The sequence below is a fragment of the Oncorhynchus nerka genome, linkage group LG7 (assembly GCF_034236695.1).
Source record: "Oncorhynchus nerka isolate Pitt River linkage group LG7, Oner_Uvic_2.0, whole genome shotgun sequence".
Taxonomy (NCBI): Eukaryota; Metazoa; Chordata; class Actinopteri; order Salmoniformes; family Salmonidae; genus Oncorhynchus; species Oncorhynchus nerka.
Window position 1 is genome coordinate 31,108,374 of NC_088402.1, and position 17,682 is coordinate 31,126,055.

General features: G+C 42.0%; 1 protein-coding gene and 1 long non-coding RNA gene across 2 annotated transcripts; one reads left to right on the forward strand and one right to left on the reverse strand.

Annotated features, from left to right (window-relative positions):
- Window positions 1–1,431: 1,431 nt before the first annotated feature.
- Window positions 1,432–8,706, reverse strand: LOC115131455 (stathmin-like). Its single transcript, XM_029663204.2, has 5 exons — window positions 8,615–8,706; window positions 6,939–6,985; window positions 6,190–6,362; window positions 2,728–2,919; window positions 1,432–2,416 (listed from the first exon to the last, which is right to left on the reverse strand). Exons 2-5 carry the CDS (start codon window positions 6,955–6,957, stop codon window positions 2,354–2,356), a joined length of 447 nt encoding a protein of 148 aa, XP_029519064.1. The 5' UTR covers window positions 6,958–6,985; window positions 8,615–8,706; the 3' UTR covers window positions 1,432–2,353.
- On the forward strand, window positions 7,581–9,390 carry LOC115131456 (uncharacterized). The gene is made up of 2 exons (XR_003863964.2): window positions 7,581–7,741; window positions 9,196–9,390. It is a non-coding gene; the product is annotated as an uncharacterized LOC115131456 (long non-coding RNA).
- Window positions 9,391–17,682: the final 8,292 nt, after the last annotated feature.

The following is a 17,682-nucleotide window of genomic DNA, read 5'->3' on the forward strand; positions in this document are numbered from 1 at the left end:
GGCCTAGCACTTCACGGCTGAGCCTAGACGTTTCCACTTCACCATAACAGCACTTAGTTGATTATGGAGATTTCATGCCTGTGCACTCAGTTTTATATGCCTGTCAGCAACGGATGTGGTGGTAAATAGTGAAATCCACTCATTTGAAGGGGTGTCCACATACCCTAAACAAAAGTATCAATGCATCCCTAGCTGTGAACCTATCAACTCCCACCATGTAGAGAAGCTGCATTGCTCAAACTGATATTTATGGTTCCTTTGTTTCCATTCCATGCAGAGAACATTATAACGCTAGTGACATTGTATGCAACCAAATCTAAACGCTTTGGACGAGAGTCAAATGAAGCTAGGGCAGAATGCATTTGTTCCCGGCAACTGCAAAAATCGATTCTCATTCTATGGTGGGAAAAGTACCCAGTCGTCATACTTGAGTAAAGGTAAAAGATCCCTTAATTGAAAATGACTCAAGTGAAAGTCACCCAGTAAAATACTTCAGTAAGTCTGGAAGTATTTGGTTATATACTTCAGTATCAAGAGTAAAAAATCATTTTTATTCTATATACTAGGTAAACCAGACTGCATGATTGTTTTAATTTAGATTTCCAAAATACATTTCCAAATTAAACGTTTAGTGAGTCTGCCAAATCAGAGGCAGTAGGGATGAACAGGGATGTTCTCTTGATAAGTGTGTGAATTGGACCATTTCTGTCCTGTTAAGCACTCAAAATGTAACAAGTACTTTTGGGTGTCAGGAAAAATAGAGTAAAAAGTACACCTCTTTAGTAATGTAGTGGAGTAAATTGTCAAATATAAAGTACAGCTACACAAAAACATTTACACCCCTGCTCAGCTTAGAAAGTAAATCCTTCCAGTTTATTTTCCTTTGTCTGAAACAGACAAAAAAAAGATAAGTGACTACTGTCCAGCGCTTTCCTCGCCTCCCAAACCCCACTAGATGGCGCATGGAGTAGAAAACCACACTAATTGACAAGACATCAGAAGCATCAAGAGTAGCACAAAGCTAGGCCCATTGGTCCTTGTGTGTATTTACATTGTCAAAGATTAAACCCAAAATCCTTCCTTGATCTCTGGGTCATGTTAAAATGGCACAAAGGACCAAGGCACTACATGTCAGTGCAAGAGGCTTCACTACAGTCCCTGGTTCAAATCCAAGCAGAAGCAGAGTCGCATAGGGCAGGGCACAATTGGCCAAGCAGCATCTGGGTTTGGCAGTCATTGTAAATAAGTTTGTTCTTACCCGAATTGCCTAGTCAATAAACCTTAGCCTAGAATCTAAACAGAAGTATGGATTCCAGGACAACTAGATCCACAGAATGCAATAATCTGTTCCAGCTATGAATCAAAGGATGGGCTTCAAACGGCAGAAATCTGAAGCAGCACAGGTATCAATAAAGCACACATGGAAAGGGGTTTGACAATTGTATTTATTGTTTAGTACAACCGTTAAGTCAACTAGTAACATTATCTATTGAGATGCCAAATTGCATTCCATGTGTAGGCCCAGTCTTCCAGTAACATAGATACACAAGCCTGGGAAAAAAAAAAGTTAATTCATGGACCTACAACAGCAAAGGAATATGTTTTGAGACAAAACCCCACTTTACATAAGCAAAAAAAACAACCTGCAGTGGCACAAAGATTAGACTTGGGGTGAGTTGAATGGCACCCTATTCAGTGCACTACTTTTGGGTAGTGCATTAGGGAATAGGATCAGGATGCCACAGACCTTTAAAAAAAGACTAGCAGTTCTCTGAATAGTAAAAGATGCCATACAACACCTGCTGTGAAAAATGTGAAATCGATCAACATGTTACCAACACAGATCAACAACCATTGATCAATAACTATTATTAGCCAGGTGTAACAGACAAGATTCCAAAACAGCACTATGGAAGAGATCATGTTAAGGACCTATGCATAGAGACATGCTTCCTTGAAGTACATATACTGCCAATTTTCATCAGGTCCGAAGATGCAATGACAAACGCTAAATAGCCTGTATGAAATGGTCACTAGCGGTCAAACCCTTGCCTCCTCAATTTCTCTCAAAGGACTTTGGCTCCTCTCCAATGCATTTTGAGAGGAATTGACAGCTAGTAACTTAGACAGCCATGGAATAGAAGCAACAAGGGAACAAAAATAGCCACATGTAAAGCTATTGCAAGTACACTTATAGCAGGAGAGTAATTGAATTCACAAACAGGGAGAACTTTATTATTTTCTTCAAAAAGGTAGGTGGCAGTGAAGACAAAAATACTGGCCATTAACTAAATATAAATCAATCTTTGGATATGTAAAAAACCCTCTAGTATACAATCCCCAAGACAGATATTCAGTTCTCGGCACCGCCCTCTTTGGTTTCCTTCTTGGCCCGCACCTCTTCCAGTTTCTTGTCCTGAGAAGAAATAGAAGTTCAAAACAGTGACATCCTTCAAAAACATTTAAACAGACCGTACAAAGTGTGGCTTGTGTCAGTGACGACAACGTATATTCATATTTGTCATGGTTGACCAGTGACATTGGTGTTACCTGTTGGTGAGAAATCAAAATGTTGATAACTTCTGAGGTCTCCCAACTCTGAACGCACTTGCAGAGATAAGTGATCAAGTCCTTGAGACAACACCCCCCCTGCTACGACTGGTAGCAGGGTCAGACTGTCACTGCAAGACTGGTTTGCATGTAAACGATAGCAAGAGGCAAGCATACCTTCTCCTTGAACTTCTCGCTCATGGCTGCCTGAAGAGCCTCCTTGTTCTCTTTGTTGGCTTCCATCTTCTGGTTAAGCTTCTCCTCAGCTATCTTGCTGAAGTTGTTGTTCTCCTCCATGGCTTTCCTTTGCACCTCCTTCTCATGCTCCCTCTTCTCAGCTAGGTGCTTCAGAACCTCTGCTTCATGGGACTGGAGGATGGCGCAAGGGGGAGAGGAGTTTGATTGACACCCAACAAAACATTTGACTACTGCAATACTGTAGAGGGCTCCCCAAAAGGCGGAAACCAGGCCAAATACAGCCCAAGTTCAGAGTAAATAAACTTGAGGCTGGACATGACTCAAAACCAGCACCAAGTGATTTTAATTTGGGACATTTGTTCCAAAGTATTAAGACTAAAACGTAATCCTATACAAATATAAGCAAGGATTAGGTTTAGTCAAATATCAGTTTGGGCTTGTCGGTCAATTTGCAGTCTACAAATTGTGTAATTATGTTCTGGGCCCCGACTAGCCACTCAAAACAACCCTCAGCTGAATCTAGTTAATCTCAGGCATAGAGGCATGTAATGCACCATGGCAAAATGTTAACACACTAGCTCCATCTATCCTGCTCAAAGAAAATAAAAGGGAACACTTAAACACAATGTAACTCCAAGTCAATCACACTGTGAAATCACTGTCCACTTAGGAAGCAACACCGATTGACAATAAATTTCACATGCTGTTGTGCAAATGGAATAAACAGGTGGAAATTATAGGCAATTAGCAAGACACCCCCAATAAAGGAGTGGTTCTGCAGGTGGTGACCACAGACCACTTCTCAGTTCCAATGCTTCCTGGCTGAGGTTTGTCACTTGAATGCTGGCGGTGCTTTCACTCTAGTGGTAGCATGAGACGGAGTCTACAACCCACACAAGTCGCTCAGGTAGTGCAGCTCATCCAGGATTGCACATCAATGAGAGCTGTGGCAAGAAGGTTTGCCGTGTCTGTCAGCGTAGTGTCCAGAGCATGGAGGCGCTACCAGGAGACAAGCCAGTACATCAGGAGACGTGGAGGCCGTAGGAGGGCAACAACCCAGCAGCAGGACCGCTACTTCCGCCTTTGTGCAAGGAGCACTGCCAGAGCCCTGCAAAATTACCTCCAGCAGGCCACAAATGTGCATGTGTCTGCTCAAACGGTCAGAAACAGACTCCACGAGGGCCTGACGTCCACAGGTGGAGTTTTACTTACAACACCGTGCAGGACGTTTGGCATTTGCCAGAGAACACCAAGATTGGCAAATTCACCACTGGCGCCCTGTGCTCATCACAGAAGAAAGCAGGTTCACACTGAGCACGTGACAGAGTCTGGAGACGCCGTGGAGAATGTTCTGCTGCCTGCAACATCCCCCAGCATGACCGGTTTGGCGGTGGGTCAGTCATGGTGTGGGGTGGCGTGGCATTTCTTGGGGGGGGGGGGGGAACAGCGTGCTCCATGTGCTCGCCAGAGGTAGCCTGACTGCCATTAGGTACCGAGATGAGATCCTCAGACCCCTTGTGAGACCATATGCTGGTGCGGTTGGCCCTGGGTTCCTCCTAATGCAAGACCTCATGTGGCTGGAGTGTCAGCAGTTCCTGCAAGAGGAAGGCATTGATGCTATGGACTGGCCAGCCCGTTCCCCAGACCTGAATCCAATTGAGCAGATCTGGGACAATCATATCTCGCTCCATCCAACACTGTCCAGGAGTTGGCGGATGCTTTAGTCCAGGTCTGGGAGGAGATCCCCCAGGAGACCATCCACCACATCAGGAGCATGCCCAGGCGTTGTAGGGAGGTCATACAGGCACGTGGAGACCACACACAGCCTCATTTTGACTTGTTTTAAGGACATTACATCAAAGTTGGATCAGCCCGTGGTGTGGTTTTCCACTAATTTTGAGCGTGACTCCAAATCCAGACCTCCATGGGTTGATACATTTGACTTCCATTGATAATTTGTGTGATTTTGTTGTCAGCACATTCAACTATGTAAAGAAATATGTATTTAAGAATATTTCATTCAGATCTACAGTGTTTTATTTTAGGGTTCCCTTTATTTTTTTGAGCAGTGTGTGTATATATATATAACATTTTTAAAGGTAGTTACATTTCAGGATATAGTAATATTTATTGGGATCCAAACAGGATATAATTTAGCAATATATTGTATTGATAAAACTTTGTACACTAGTTGGTGGTACCAAAAGTACAGTATTTTTTGTTCATTAGCTTGTTTGCTTTTTTATTTTTTTTAACAGGGAGACAGCACTTTATTGCCATGACTGATGAAAACTCATTGTGGCTCAGTCTTGTCAATCTGCAGCAGACATATGGTGAGCAGTATGTCTGGAATATTGAAACACCCAGTAAAACATGTAGCAGCTTTTTTTGGTCCTCCAATAACCGGTATCTGCGTTAAGAATCATAATCTGTCAACCTCTAGAGACATCACTACAGACCCCGATTTGATACTGGGCACCATCACAACCAGCCATGATCAGGAGTCCCATAGGGCAGTGCACAATCGGCCCAGCGTCATTCGGGTTAGGGGAGGGTTCGGCCGTCATTGTAAAATAAGCATTTGTTCTTAAGTAACGTTCCTAATTAAAAAAGTAGTATACTGCTCAATTCAATTTGTGACAAGTCTATTAGCCAATATATGTTACAATAGTATCTAAGTGATTTTTTTTTATCTAGTAAAACAGTTCAACTAAACATCAAGAATCACAAAATGCTTAGTGATAAATAATCTGTATTATTAGTTCAGGATTCAAAAGCTGACATTTTTTATAGGAGCACAGAAATGTGTTCATTTTAAATAGAATTACAAAGTTATTGGTTGAAATATTTTTGGTGTTCCATGCTCAAGCACATTGTACCCCCAAATATTTGCATCATTAAGAGAGAAAGTGTTCCGCTGCTCTTTTAAGGGACAGGCCATTAGTGGTAATCTTTGTCTGTGCTAGTTGCAGACAGCAACAGCAAACTAATATTGAAAAACTGCATGTGAGCAAAACAGTGCAACTAGCCAAGAAACACCGACAAAGTCACACTTCAGTAGCCTCTCAGGTCAAGTCGACCAACTTCTATATTTGGGCTTCGCAAATTGTGTGACCACCCAACATGGCTGGTGAAATAACATTCTTAACCATCAAAGCCAAAATATACCCGTGTAAATTTTCCACCTTAATGTCATATCCTATTGTCAGACCCCTTGCTATTCCCACACCTAGTAAATACATTCCCCAAATTGTGTCAGTCAAGGCTAGGATTTCACCACCCCAAATATGTTTTTAGATAACAATATACACCCTTATTCACGGGTGAGGGTAGGTGACCTTTTTTCTGAACAAGTTTTACCTTTAGAGGACCCCTTTTGGCTCAAGAGCACACCTATAAGCAAAACCTCAGTCTAGCATCTTTAACTGGAGCACAATCTACCTTCCTCCTTTCCTCTGCAGCCTCCAGTTTCCTCTGGATCTCCTCCAGAGACAGGTCCTTCTTCTTGGGGGGAGACAGAGGGAACTCTCCCTTGGCATCTGGAGTTGGAGTGCCCAGGATCACCTCAAATGCCTGGCCAGATGCACGTTTGTCAATCTCCTTAACCTGAATATCTATGAGCGGACAAATTACGCATGTTATTAAATCAAAGTTCATTGGTGGGCCACAGAGATGCAACGAATTGTGTGTGTTGCAACAGTGCAATAACTAACAATATGCACATAATCCAAAAATCAGAAGCAGCAATGCCAGAGTACAGAATATATAAGTGTGTATAGCCAGCATATGACTAGAAACTGTACATCAGCCATAGTTATATAATGAGCCATGACTAGAAAGCAGTATACACAAATGAACTCCAGATGAGGAATACATGCAGGCTGACAGAGATAAGGGAATGGGGCACTTGTTTGGTAAAACTGAAAAATTTCCAAATGAGGGAGGGGACAAGAAAGTGAACATTACAGGGAGAAAGGGTAGAGAGAAGGCCACTGTGTGGACATTGAATTAGGGCTCCCCCATGTCCAAAAAACACTGCATCTCCCGTCACCTGGACTGCTGGGAATAGATGTGACTGGTCAAAACAATAGTGGAAGCGCATCATTACACTGGCTTCCACTTGGTCATTTCTTTCAGATGGAGAGGGGTGAGAAACAACTAATTTCACAGCTTTCAAAATCACAACTTACCTCCGCAGGAGGCCGCCATTTCAGCAGTGGGCAGCAAGTCAATGTACCTGGAAGAAAGTTCAGTCACATTTACTTACAGCCCTTTTAACACTAGCCGTTGTCAGTGCCTTTGCAGTAACCCGGCCTTAACCCCAACAACCAAGCCTTCCAACACTTGCTATTGCATTAGTATGTCCTTGAACATGAAGAACCACACTCTCAAGGACTGGATGAAAACTCCCATCTCATCTTTACAAGGTGCCTGAATAACAGCACTAGCACCCTCTAGTGGGATAGAAACAATTTACTGTGTGTTTAGGTGGAAGACTGACGAAACAGCAGGGTAAAGCAAAACAAGGTCCACTCAGTGGCGACATCCTTCGGTCATGTTCAACAACGACCAAGCAACACCCTATTAATGTAACCTATTTTAAAAAGCTGTCTGGAATTCATTCCACAGCTAAATAACTACATGGCACATTAAACTACATTAGCCACATGCAATCAAAATACTGTAGAATGGATACTCTGAACTAACAGGCCATGGTTAGAACAAAAAGGCTAGAGCTTTCCGAAATTGCAGGGTATTGAAAAGCTGTAGAGATTTGGCAGCTATAACCTACAGACGAAGCCAACAACCCTAATCTATGAATATTCAAGCAGTTATAAGCCACAGGGGGACAAAGAAAAGAGAAAAGTTCCAACCGCCGCAAATTCGAGAGCACGCCCAACTGCAACAAGAATGCGAATCGCCACATACATTTGCATGTACAGGAATTTGACTGAAATGGTGCTACTAAAAGACGACAGACAATGATGCTGAGGTGTGTAAACAGATCACGATAAATTGGGAGGGACACCTGCAGCAATCAAAAGCTGTTGTCTTGAGGTTGACAAATAATAGGTAACGTTTCAGGGTCAACACAAAACTGTCGTATAGCTTCCAAAATATCAATTAATGGCACAACAATGGCTATTTTGTTTGATTGCAATGAACGTCAATGAGACGAGTTACAAACAAAGAGGAGCGCGTGTTCAAGGCAGCTCCGCCCGTTTAGCTATTCATGCTGCCCCTCACCACACCAAGTGCATAACGTTAAGTTAAAAAAAGAAAAAAAAGGCTAGAACAGTCAACGAGAAATAATTTAAACGTCAATAAAGATGATAATTGTTAATGGCGACTGGACGCTTCAAATACCGATGGTAGCGTTCATTTTGCAAAGCACCCTGCAAACAAAATGTTTAAAAAGTAGTTAATGGAAGCGCATCAGTTGATGGCTGACCAAAGTAGAAAAATTAGCTACTTTAAAGATTCAAAGTGACGTGTATATTATTTCTGTAAATTCATGACTTTACTAGCAACGTCGTGTAGTCAATAAAATAATTTGCGTCAGACTATCAAGTGTGCATCCCTAACCAGCAAGTTTTTAAAAAAGTGTCAAGACAAACAACAACCTTTAACGTTGACTAGTTACTGTAGATTGGTTGCTAGTTAACGTTAAAACAAATGTATATAATTTTTTTAACGATGTCGTTTAGCCAAGATTGAAGCTGAGGTAACACATTCTATCACCACTTGACAAAAAAAACATGCTTAATGTAAAACCATTACCATCATAAATCAGGCAAGATTACCTACAATTACAATCTTTAAGTCATATTTTTGGTACGGATAACGTTAGCTATATTACACCCACCTTAATAAACAGTGAAACAAAATGTTCCTTAACAGCCAGACTTTAACCGCGAATTCTATGCTCGAGCATGGCCAGTTCGCGCATAAAAAGCCCCAAATGTGTGTCGTCAAAGCCAATTCTACAATTCTATTGGCTGTTTCTTACTCTCTCCGCACTCCTGGTAGTTGTAGTTTTAGTGCTTTCTAGATGTCAACACAGACAGACGAGAATCCTCCAATCATTTCAGTTACTTTGGTAATGAACTTTGAACGAACATATAAATTGATTTTATTCAATTTAATTGATAAAAAAATATGGGTATTTTGTGGAAGAAATGTGAAAAGTGTGTCTTTGACCTACATCAGTCAGTCAGCCCTTGAATGAAGTGTGTGATGATTCAGGGTGTGCGCCATTACATAAGTCTTCATTGTTTAACTCCAACTAACCAGATGCGCGTTCTCCACCGGGCGCTCTAGAGGACTGTAGGGTAGCTATACAATTTATTAACGTTTTGATCACGTTGTCTGCACTATTTTATTTTTTTGCAGCATTCCTCCATAGTCATGACTGTCATTGTGTCCTACTTTGTTTTTATCACACAGAGATATATGACTGCAAAGGATCCATGGAATGACCCATATTTCCTCCAGAGCCAGAAAGCTGCAGTCATACATCATTTACCAACCATTTGTCTGACGTCAGAGGACTTGCGAGGACTACACCCCCAATCCTGAAAGAAGTCAGCTTCTGTCTGTTTGTTCTTAACTAATTAATTAAAAATAAAAAGCTGAAATGTCTTGAGTCAATAAGTATTCAATCACTTTGTTATGGCAAGGCTAAATAAGTTCAGGAGTGCAAATTTGACTAACAAATCACGTAAATTGCATGGACTCACTCTGTCTGCAATAATAGCGTTTAACATGATTTTTGAATGACTACCTCATCTCTGTACCCCAGACATAAAATTATCTTTAAGGTCCTTTAGTCATGCAGTGCATTTCTAACACAGATTCAACCACAAAGACCAGGGAGGTTTTCCAATGACTCACAAAAAGAGCACGTATTGGTACTGTAGATTGGTAAAAAGAAAGAAAGAAAAGCAGACATTGAACATCCCTTTGAGCATGGTGAAGTTATTAATTAAACTTTGGATGGTGTATCAATAAATCACATGAATGAGTACCACTATCCATATTTTCAAGCATTGTGGTGGCTGCATCATGTTTTTATGTTTTATTTATTTCACCTTTATTTAACCAGGTAGGCCAGTTGAGAACAAGTTCTCATTTGTAACTGCGACCTGGCTAAGATAAAGCAAAGCAGTTCGACACATACAACAACACAGAGTTATACATGGAATAAACAAACATACAGTCAATAATACAGTAGGAAAAAATTATGTATACAATGTGTGCAAATGAGGTAAGATAGGGGAGATAAGGCAATAAAATAGGCCATAGTGGCGAGGTAATTAGGATATAGCAATTAAACACTGGGAGTGATAGATGTGCAGAAGATGAATGTGCAAGTAGAGATACTGGGGTGCAAAGGAGCAAAATAAATACATAAATACAGTATGGGGATGAGGGAGTTGGATGGGCTATGTACAGGTGCAATGATCAGTGAGCTGCTCTGACAGCTGGTGCTTGAAGTTAGTGAGGGAGATGTGAGACACCAGCTTCAGTGATTTTTGCAGTTCGTTCCAGTCATTGGCAGAAGAGAACTGGATGAAAAGGCGGCCAAATGAAGATTTGGCTTTGGGGGTGAGCAATGAAATATACCTGCTGGGGTGCGTGCTGCGAGTGGGTGCTGCTATGGTGACCAGTGAACTGAGATAAGGTGGGGCTTTGCCTAGCAAAGACCTGGAGCCAGTGGGTTTGGCAACGAGTATGAAGCGAGGGCCAGCCAACGAGAGCGTACAGTGGTGGGTAGTATATGGGGCTTTGGTGACAAAACGGATGGCACTGTGATAGGCTGCCTCCAATTTGTTGAGTAGAGTGTTGGAGGCTATTTTGTAAATGACATCGCCGAAGTCGAGGATCGTTAGGATAGTCAGTTTTATGAGGGTATGTTTGGCAGCATGAGTGAAGGATGCTTTGTTGCGAAATAGGAAGCCGCTTCTAGATTTAATTTTGGATTGGAGATGCTTAATGTCGGTCTGGAAGGAGAGTTTACAGTCTAACTAGACGCCTACAGTGAGGGAAAAAAGTATTTGATCTCCTGCTGATTTTGTATGTTTGCCCACTGACAAAGAAATGATCAGTCTATCATTTTAATGGTAGGTTTATTTGAACAGTGAGAGACAGAATAACAACAACAAAAATTCAGAAAACGAATGTCAAAAATGTTATAAATTGATTCACATTTTAATGAGGGAAATAAGTATTTGAACCCCTCTCAATCAGAAAGATTTCTGGCTCCCAGGTGTCTTTTACACAGGTAACGAGCTGAGATTAGGGGCACACTCTTAAAGGGAGTGCTATTAATCTCAGTTTGTTACCTGTATAAAAGACACCTGTCCACAGAAGCAATCAATCAATCAGATTCCAAAATTTCCACCATGGCCAAGACCAAAGAGCTCTCCAAGGATGTCAGGGACAAGATTGTAGACCTACACAAGGCTGGAATGGGCTACAAGACCATCGCCAAGCAGCTTGGTGAGAAGGTGACAACAGTTGGTGCGATTATTTAAAAATGGAAGAAACACAAAAGAACGGTCAATCTCCCTCGGCCTGGGGCTCCATGCAAGATCTCACCTCGTGGAGTTGCAATGATCATGAGGACGGTGAGGAATCAGCCCAGAACTACACTGGAGGTGTCAATGATCTCAAGGCAGCTGGGACCATAGTCACCAAGAAAACAATTGGTAAAACACTGCGCCATGAAGGACTGAAATCCTGCAGCGCCCGCAAGGTCCCCCTGCTCAAGAAAGCACATACACATGCCCGTCTGAAGTTTGCCAATGAACATCTGAATGATTCAGAGGACAACTGGGTGAAAGTGTTGTGGTCAGATGAGACCAAAATGGAGCTCTTTGGCATCAACTCAACTCGCCGTGTTTGGAGGAGGAGGAATGCTGCCTATGACCCCAAGACACCATCCCCACCGTCAAACATGGAGGTGGAAACTTTATGCTTTGGGGGTGTTTTTCTGCTAAGGGGACAGGACAACTACATGTACCGGGGACATGTACCGTAAAATCTTTGGTGAGAACCTCCTTCCCTCAGCCAGGGCATTGAAAATGGGTCATGGATGGGTATTCCAGCATGACAATGACCCAAAACACACGGCCAAGGCAACCAAGGAGTGGCTCAAGAAGAAGCACATTAAGGTCCTGGAGTGGCCTAGCCAGTCTCCAGACCTTAATCCCATAGAAAATCTGTGGAGGGAGCTCAAGGTTTGAGTTGCCAAACATCAGCCTCGAAACCTTAATGACTTGGAGAAGACCTGCAAAGAGGAGTGTGACAAAATCCCTCCTGAGATGTGTCCAAACCTGGTGCCCAACTACAAGAAACATCTGACCTCTGTGATTGCCAACAAGGGTTTTGCCACCAAGTACTAAGTCATGTTTTGTAGAGGGGTCAAATACTTTTTCCCTCATTAAAATGCAAATCAATTTATAATATTTTTGACATGCGTTTTCTGGATTTTTGTTGTTGTTATTCTGTCTCTCCCTGTTCAAATAAACCTACCATTAAAATTATAGACGGATCATTTCTTTGTCAGTGGGATAACATACAAAATCAGCAGGGGATCAAATACTTTTCCCCTCACTGTAGGTATTTGTAGCTGTCCACATATTCTAGGTCAGAACCTTCCAGAGTAGTGATGCTGGATGGGCCGGCAGGTGCGGGCAGCGATCAGTTGAAGAGCATGCATTTAGTTTTACTTGCATTTAAGAGCAGTTGGAGGCCACGGAAGGAGAGTTGTATGGCATTGAAGCTCATCTGGAGGTTAGTTAACACAGTGTCCAAAGAAGGGCCAGAGGTATTCAGAATGGTGTCATCTGCGTAGAGGTGGATCAGAGAATCACCAGCAGCAAGAGCGACATCATTGATGTCAGAGAAGAGAGTCGGCCCGAGAATTGAACCCTGTGGCACCTCGATAGAGACTGCCAGAGGTCCGGACAACAGGCCCTCCGATTTGACACATTGAACTCTATCAGATTAGTAGTTGGTGAACCAGGCGAGGCAATCATTTGAGAAACCAAGGCTGTTGAGTCTGCCGATAAGAATGTCGTGATTGACAGAGTCAAAAGCCTTCGCCAGGTCAATGAATACACAGTAATGTCTCTTATAGATGGCGATTATGTTATGATATCGTTTAGGACCTTGAGCGTGGCTGAGGTGCACCCATGACCAGCTCTGAAGAGAAGGTACGGTGGAAAATGGTTGGGCTAAGCACAGGCAAAATCCTAGGGGAAAACCTGTTCCAGTCTGCTTTCCACCAGACACTGGGAGATGTATTCACGTTTCAGCAGGACAATAACTTAAAACACAAGGCCAAATCTACACTGGAGTTGCTTACCAAGAAGACAGTGCATGTTCCTGAGTGGCCAAGTTACAGCTTTGAGTTCAATCTGCTTGGAAATCTCAAAATAGTTGTCTAGCAATGATCAACAACAAATTTGACAGAGCTTGAAGAATTCTGAAAAATATTATGTGCAAATGTTGCACAATCCAGGTGTTGAAAGCTCTTAGAGACTTACCCAGAAAGACTCACAGCTATAATCACTGCCAAAGTTGATTCTAACACGTATTGACCCAGGAGATTGAATACTTCCTAATCAAGATATATATATAGTGTTTCTTTTTCCATAATTTTTTCAACAAATGTTCAACATTTTCTTCCACTTTCACATTATAGTATTTTGTGTCGATCGTTGACCAAAAATTACAATTCAATCCATTTTAATCCCACTTTGTAACACATCAAAATGTGAAGAAAGTCAAGGGGTGTGAATAGTTTCTGAAGGCGCTGTAGTTGGAGGATTTCATTTGCGACAGCAGCACTGTTTACTTTCAGTGTTCTCTGCTGTTGTAGCTTATACGGCTGTAACCCACTATGGTTTTGTATTCCATCAGCATTCCCAGTCCTGCTGTGCTGTGTTGAGAGAGAAAGACAGAGTGTGTGGCTATGCGTGCGTGTGTGCACTGTGTAAGGCTTAAAAACAGCTGTATTATTAACACTGATCACATCATTAAAGGGATAAACAGCAAGGAACTTTACCCCCCACTTAATCTATCTGAAAAAAAGGAATTAGGTTCAGTGAGACAGACATGTTTTTTATATGTTGAGTTTATGGGATAATCCCTATCACTCCATGACAAATCTTAGAAAATTGGGGTAAGGGGGTGCAAGCATACATAAGGTTAAGGCATAATACTTAGGCTATTGACGTATTAGTTAACACAATGCTTCTGTTGGACAACGATGCCTCAAAGAGAAGCAAGAATCACATTTCTTTAAGATATCAGACTAATATCTGTTTGGCACCTTGTTTGCCATCCTTTCAAGTCACCATATGGTGGTCCCCTTCAGGCAAGATGGTTAACAGGCGTTACATCCCCCTTTCTCATTGTCTACACCCATCTACCATCATCCAGCTAATGCATAATTAGGATTGAATGATGGTGACTAATTATGAATAATGGTGGTAAGTGGTAGAACAATGTATTCTGTCTCCCATAATGTCAGTAGCCTTTTTAGTGTGATCCCTGCCAAAATTGAATCCATGACCTTGCCATTGCCAGCACCATGCATGCTCCTACCAACTAATCCACATACTTCTTCGGACAGTATCTTCTTCCTGCATGCACCAGGAGCTATAAGATTCATGGGCAAGATGAAACTTATGTTTTGTGATTGAATACACTCAAGGCCTCTGTATTAGACACACAAAAAGAAAGGTGGTTATGTAAATGTTAGTGTTGGGATAGAAGCAGAATTAAACTTCAATCAATTTGAAACGACAAACTATTTAATTTCATTCTATTTTTAGCTCGATTCTCTATCCTGATGGCAAAGAAAAACAATAACCCAGATTTAGAAGAGGCATTGATTTTGTTCAGGCTGTGATGTCGAGCTCTCTGAATATTTTAAACTTCCCTGGGTTTATATTTAGATTGCAATTTAGCTGTTTGTGTCACTTCGGTTCTAGCTCACTATTTAACCAATTGCATTCTATATCAGTTGCACATACCGTAGTTGAATGCACTGATTGTATTTCGGTCTGGATAAAACTAACTAAACATATATCAACTAAAAATAACTCAAATATACATACATAAGGCATTTTCAATACAAAGCTTTTGTATTGTCATGGCATTGTGTGAGAGCTTTCCAGAGTTTGTGTGACTGTACAGAGAGGATCCTGCTCTCTCTTTCCAGGCCAGTGAAGTCAGTGTTCATTGATTGAACTGCTGTAGTTCAGCATGCTACCCATTTAAACTGTCTTGCTATAATCGCTGAGTTACCTTGACCTTTCTGGTATGGCCTCATCATTTGAACTGTATATCTATCCATGGATACATCCATCCCCTGTTAGTGACAAAGCCAGAGCCTACATGATCAGGCACATTCTGTTGATTGATCTGGCATTGCCATCAAAACAAATCACATGCCATGTGTACTTGTAAAATAAACAAGCATAGTATGAGAAAATATATGTTTATTTTTGCACCTCAATCAAGGAGAGATTTCAATCACAATGTGTTCGAGTTCCCTGGTTTAATAAAGGATACTTAAAAAAAGGATCTGCTGCATTGTCTGCTCCTGTACAAATGGTTTAGGAGGGGTGCCTCATCTGTGCCCTGGAGAGCAGAATGAGCAGATGGTGCCTGCCAGCCTGCCACTGTCCCCCTCCCAACCTGCCAGCTCTGGTCTCCCCACTGATTGGTCTGGTCCTCTATTCCACCACAGGAAAAAGACAGACAGAGTGACATCATTGACCAATATGTGCAGATGTGACATGTGTGTGGCAGGGGATTTGGGGACTAGATGAGGCAATGTTTCTCTCGCTCTCTCTATAAAGCCTCGTGTTAATTTGAGGGTTCAAGTGTTTACACCAGATTAAAGCAGTTTATAGTTGTTGCTCATCTACAAACCAAAACATCAAAAATGTACATTTGGGTCCACCAAAAATATCCTTGTGGGTCTTCCAAAACTATCAGATTAACCCATGTTTCAAATAACCCCCATAATCTATGTTAGATGCCCATTTCCTTTTACACATCCTATTAAAAAAGTATGCGAACCATGGGAATTCTTTAACTAGGTTAGGTCCACTATGTAGTCGCTCATTCACAAAACAATTTCTGTTTACAACAGGTCTTTGTTGCTGTTCGGCAGCATAAGGATTCCTCTAGTCTCTTGTACGGTGTGTGTTCTGGTAATTTAAATCCCATTTACACAATTAAATGGAGGTTATCTGACTTCAGGTTGTGAGGTGCGAAGGACAAACTGCATGGTGGATCTGTAGCCTAGAGATGAAACAGAGGCTAACTGGTACACACACACATTTGTTTTACTATCCAAGTGGGAACCAAAACATGTATTCATCCCATTCAAAATTCTGTTTTCTTTAACCCCTAACTCTAAATCTAACCCTTAACCTTAACCCCAGATCTTAAAACTAAACCTAACTCCTAACCCTAATTGTAATCATAAACCTAACCCCTAAGCCTAAAATATCATGTTTCCTTTTGGGGACCGACGAATTGTCCCCATTGCCAAATGTTAATCGTTTTATCCTTATGGGGACTTTTAGAACCCAAAAGGTTAGTAAAGTTAGACCACACATGCACACAAACACACACTAGGGGTTAACTGCATGGTGGCTCTCTAGCCTTCACTCTTAGAAAGAATGGTGCTATCTAGAACCTAAAAGAGTTCTTCAGCTGTTCCCTGGAAAGCTTTTTGGTTCCAGGTATAACTATTTTGGTTCCAGAAATAACCCTTTGCACAGAGGGTTCTACAGTAGTGGCCAAACATTTTGAGAATGACACACATATTAATTTTCACAAAGTCTGCTGCCTCAGTTTGTATGATGGCAATTTGCATATACTCCAGAATGTTACGAAGAGTGATCAGATGAATTGCAAATAATTGCAAATTCCTTCTTTGCCATGCAAATGAACTGAATCCCCCAAAAACATTTCCACTGCATTTCAGCCATGCCACAAAAGGACCAGCTGACATCATGTCAGTGATTCTCTCATTAACACAGGTGTGAGTGTTGACGAGGACAAGGCTGGAAATCACTCTGTCATTAGTTTGAATAACAGACTGGAAGCTTCAAAAGGAGGGTGGTGCTTGGAATCATTGTTCTTCCTCTGTCAACCATGGTTACCTGCAAGGAAACACGTGCCATCATCATTGCATTGCACAAAAAGGTCTTCACAGGCAAGGATATTGCTGCCAGTGAGATTGCACCTAAATCAACCATTTATCGGATCATCAAGAACTTCAAGGAGAGCGGTTCAATTGTTGTGAAGAAGGCTTCAGGGCGCCCAAGAAAGTCCAGCAAGTGCCAGGACAATCTCCTAAAGTTGATTCAGCTGTGGAATCGGAGCACCACCAGTACAGAGCTTGCTCAGGAATGGCAGCAGGCAGGTGTGAGTGCATCTGCACGCACAGTGAGGCAGAGACTTTGGAGGATGGCCTGGTATCAAGAAGGGCAGCAAAGAAGCCACTTCTCTCCAGGAAAAACATCAGGGACAGACTGATATTGTACAATAGGTACAGGGATGGGACTGCTGAGGACTGGGGTAAAGTCATTGTCTCTGATGAATCCCCTTTCCGATTGTTTGGGGCATCTGGAAAAAAGCTTGTCCGGAGAAGACAAGGTGAGCGCTACCATCAGTCCTGTGTCATGCCAACAGTAAAGCATCCTGAGACCATTCATGTGTGGGGTTGCTTCTCAGCCAAGGGAGTGGGCTCACTCACAATTTTGCCTAAGAACACAGCCATGAATATGGAATGGTACCAACACATCCTCAGAGAGCAACTTCTCCAAACCATCCAGGAACAGTTTTGTGACGAACAATGCCTTTTCCAGCATGATGGAAGCACCTTGCTATAAGGCAAAA

Coding starts and splice junctions, on each gene's coding strand:
- LOC115131455 (XM_029663204.2), bottom strand. Junction 2,920..6,189: donor CTGCAGAGGAAAGGAGGAAG/GTAGATTGTGCT, acceptor GCCATCCTCCAG/TCCCATGAAGCAGAGGTTCT. Junction 2,417..2,727: donor GCGAGAAGTTCAAGGAGAAG/GTATGCTTGCCT, acceptor ATTTCTTCTCAG/GACAAGAAACTGGAAGAGGT.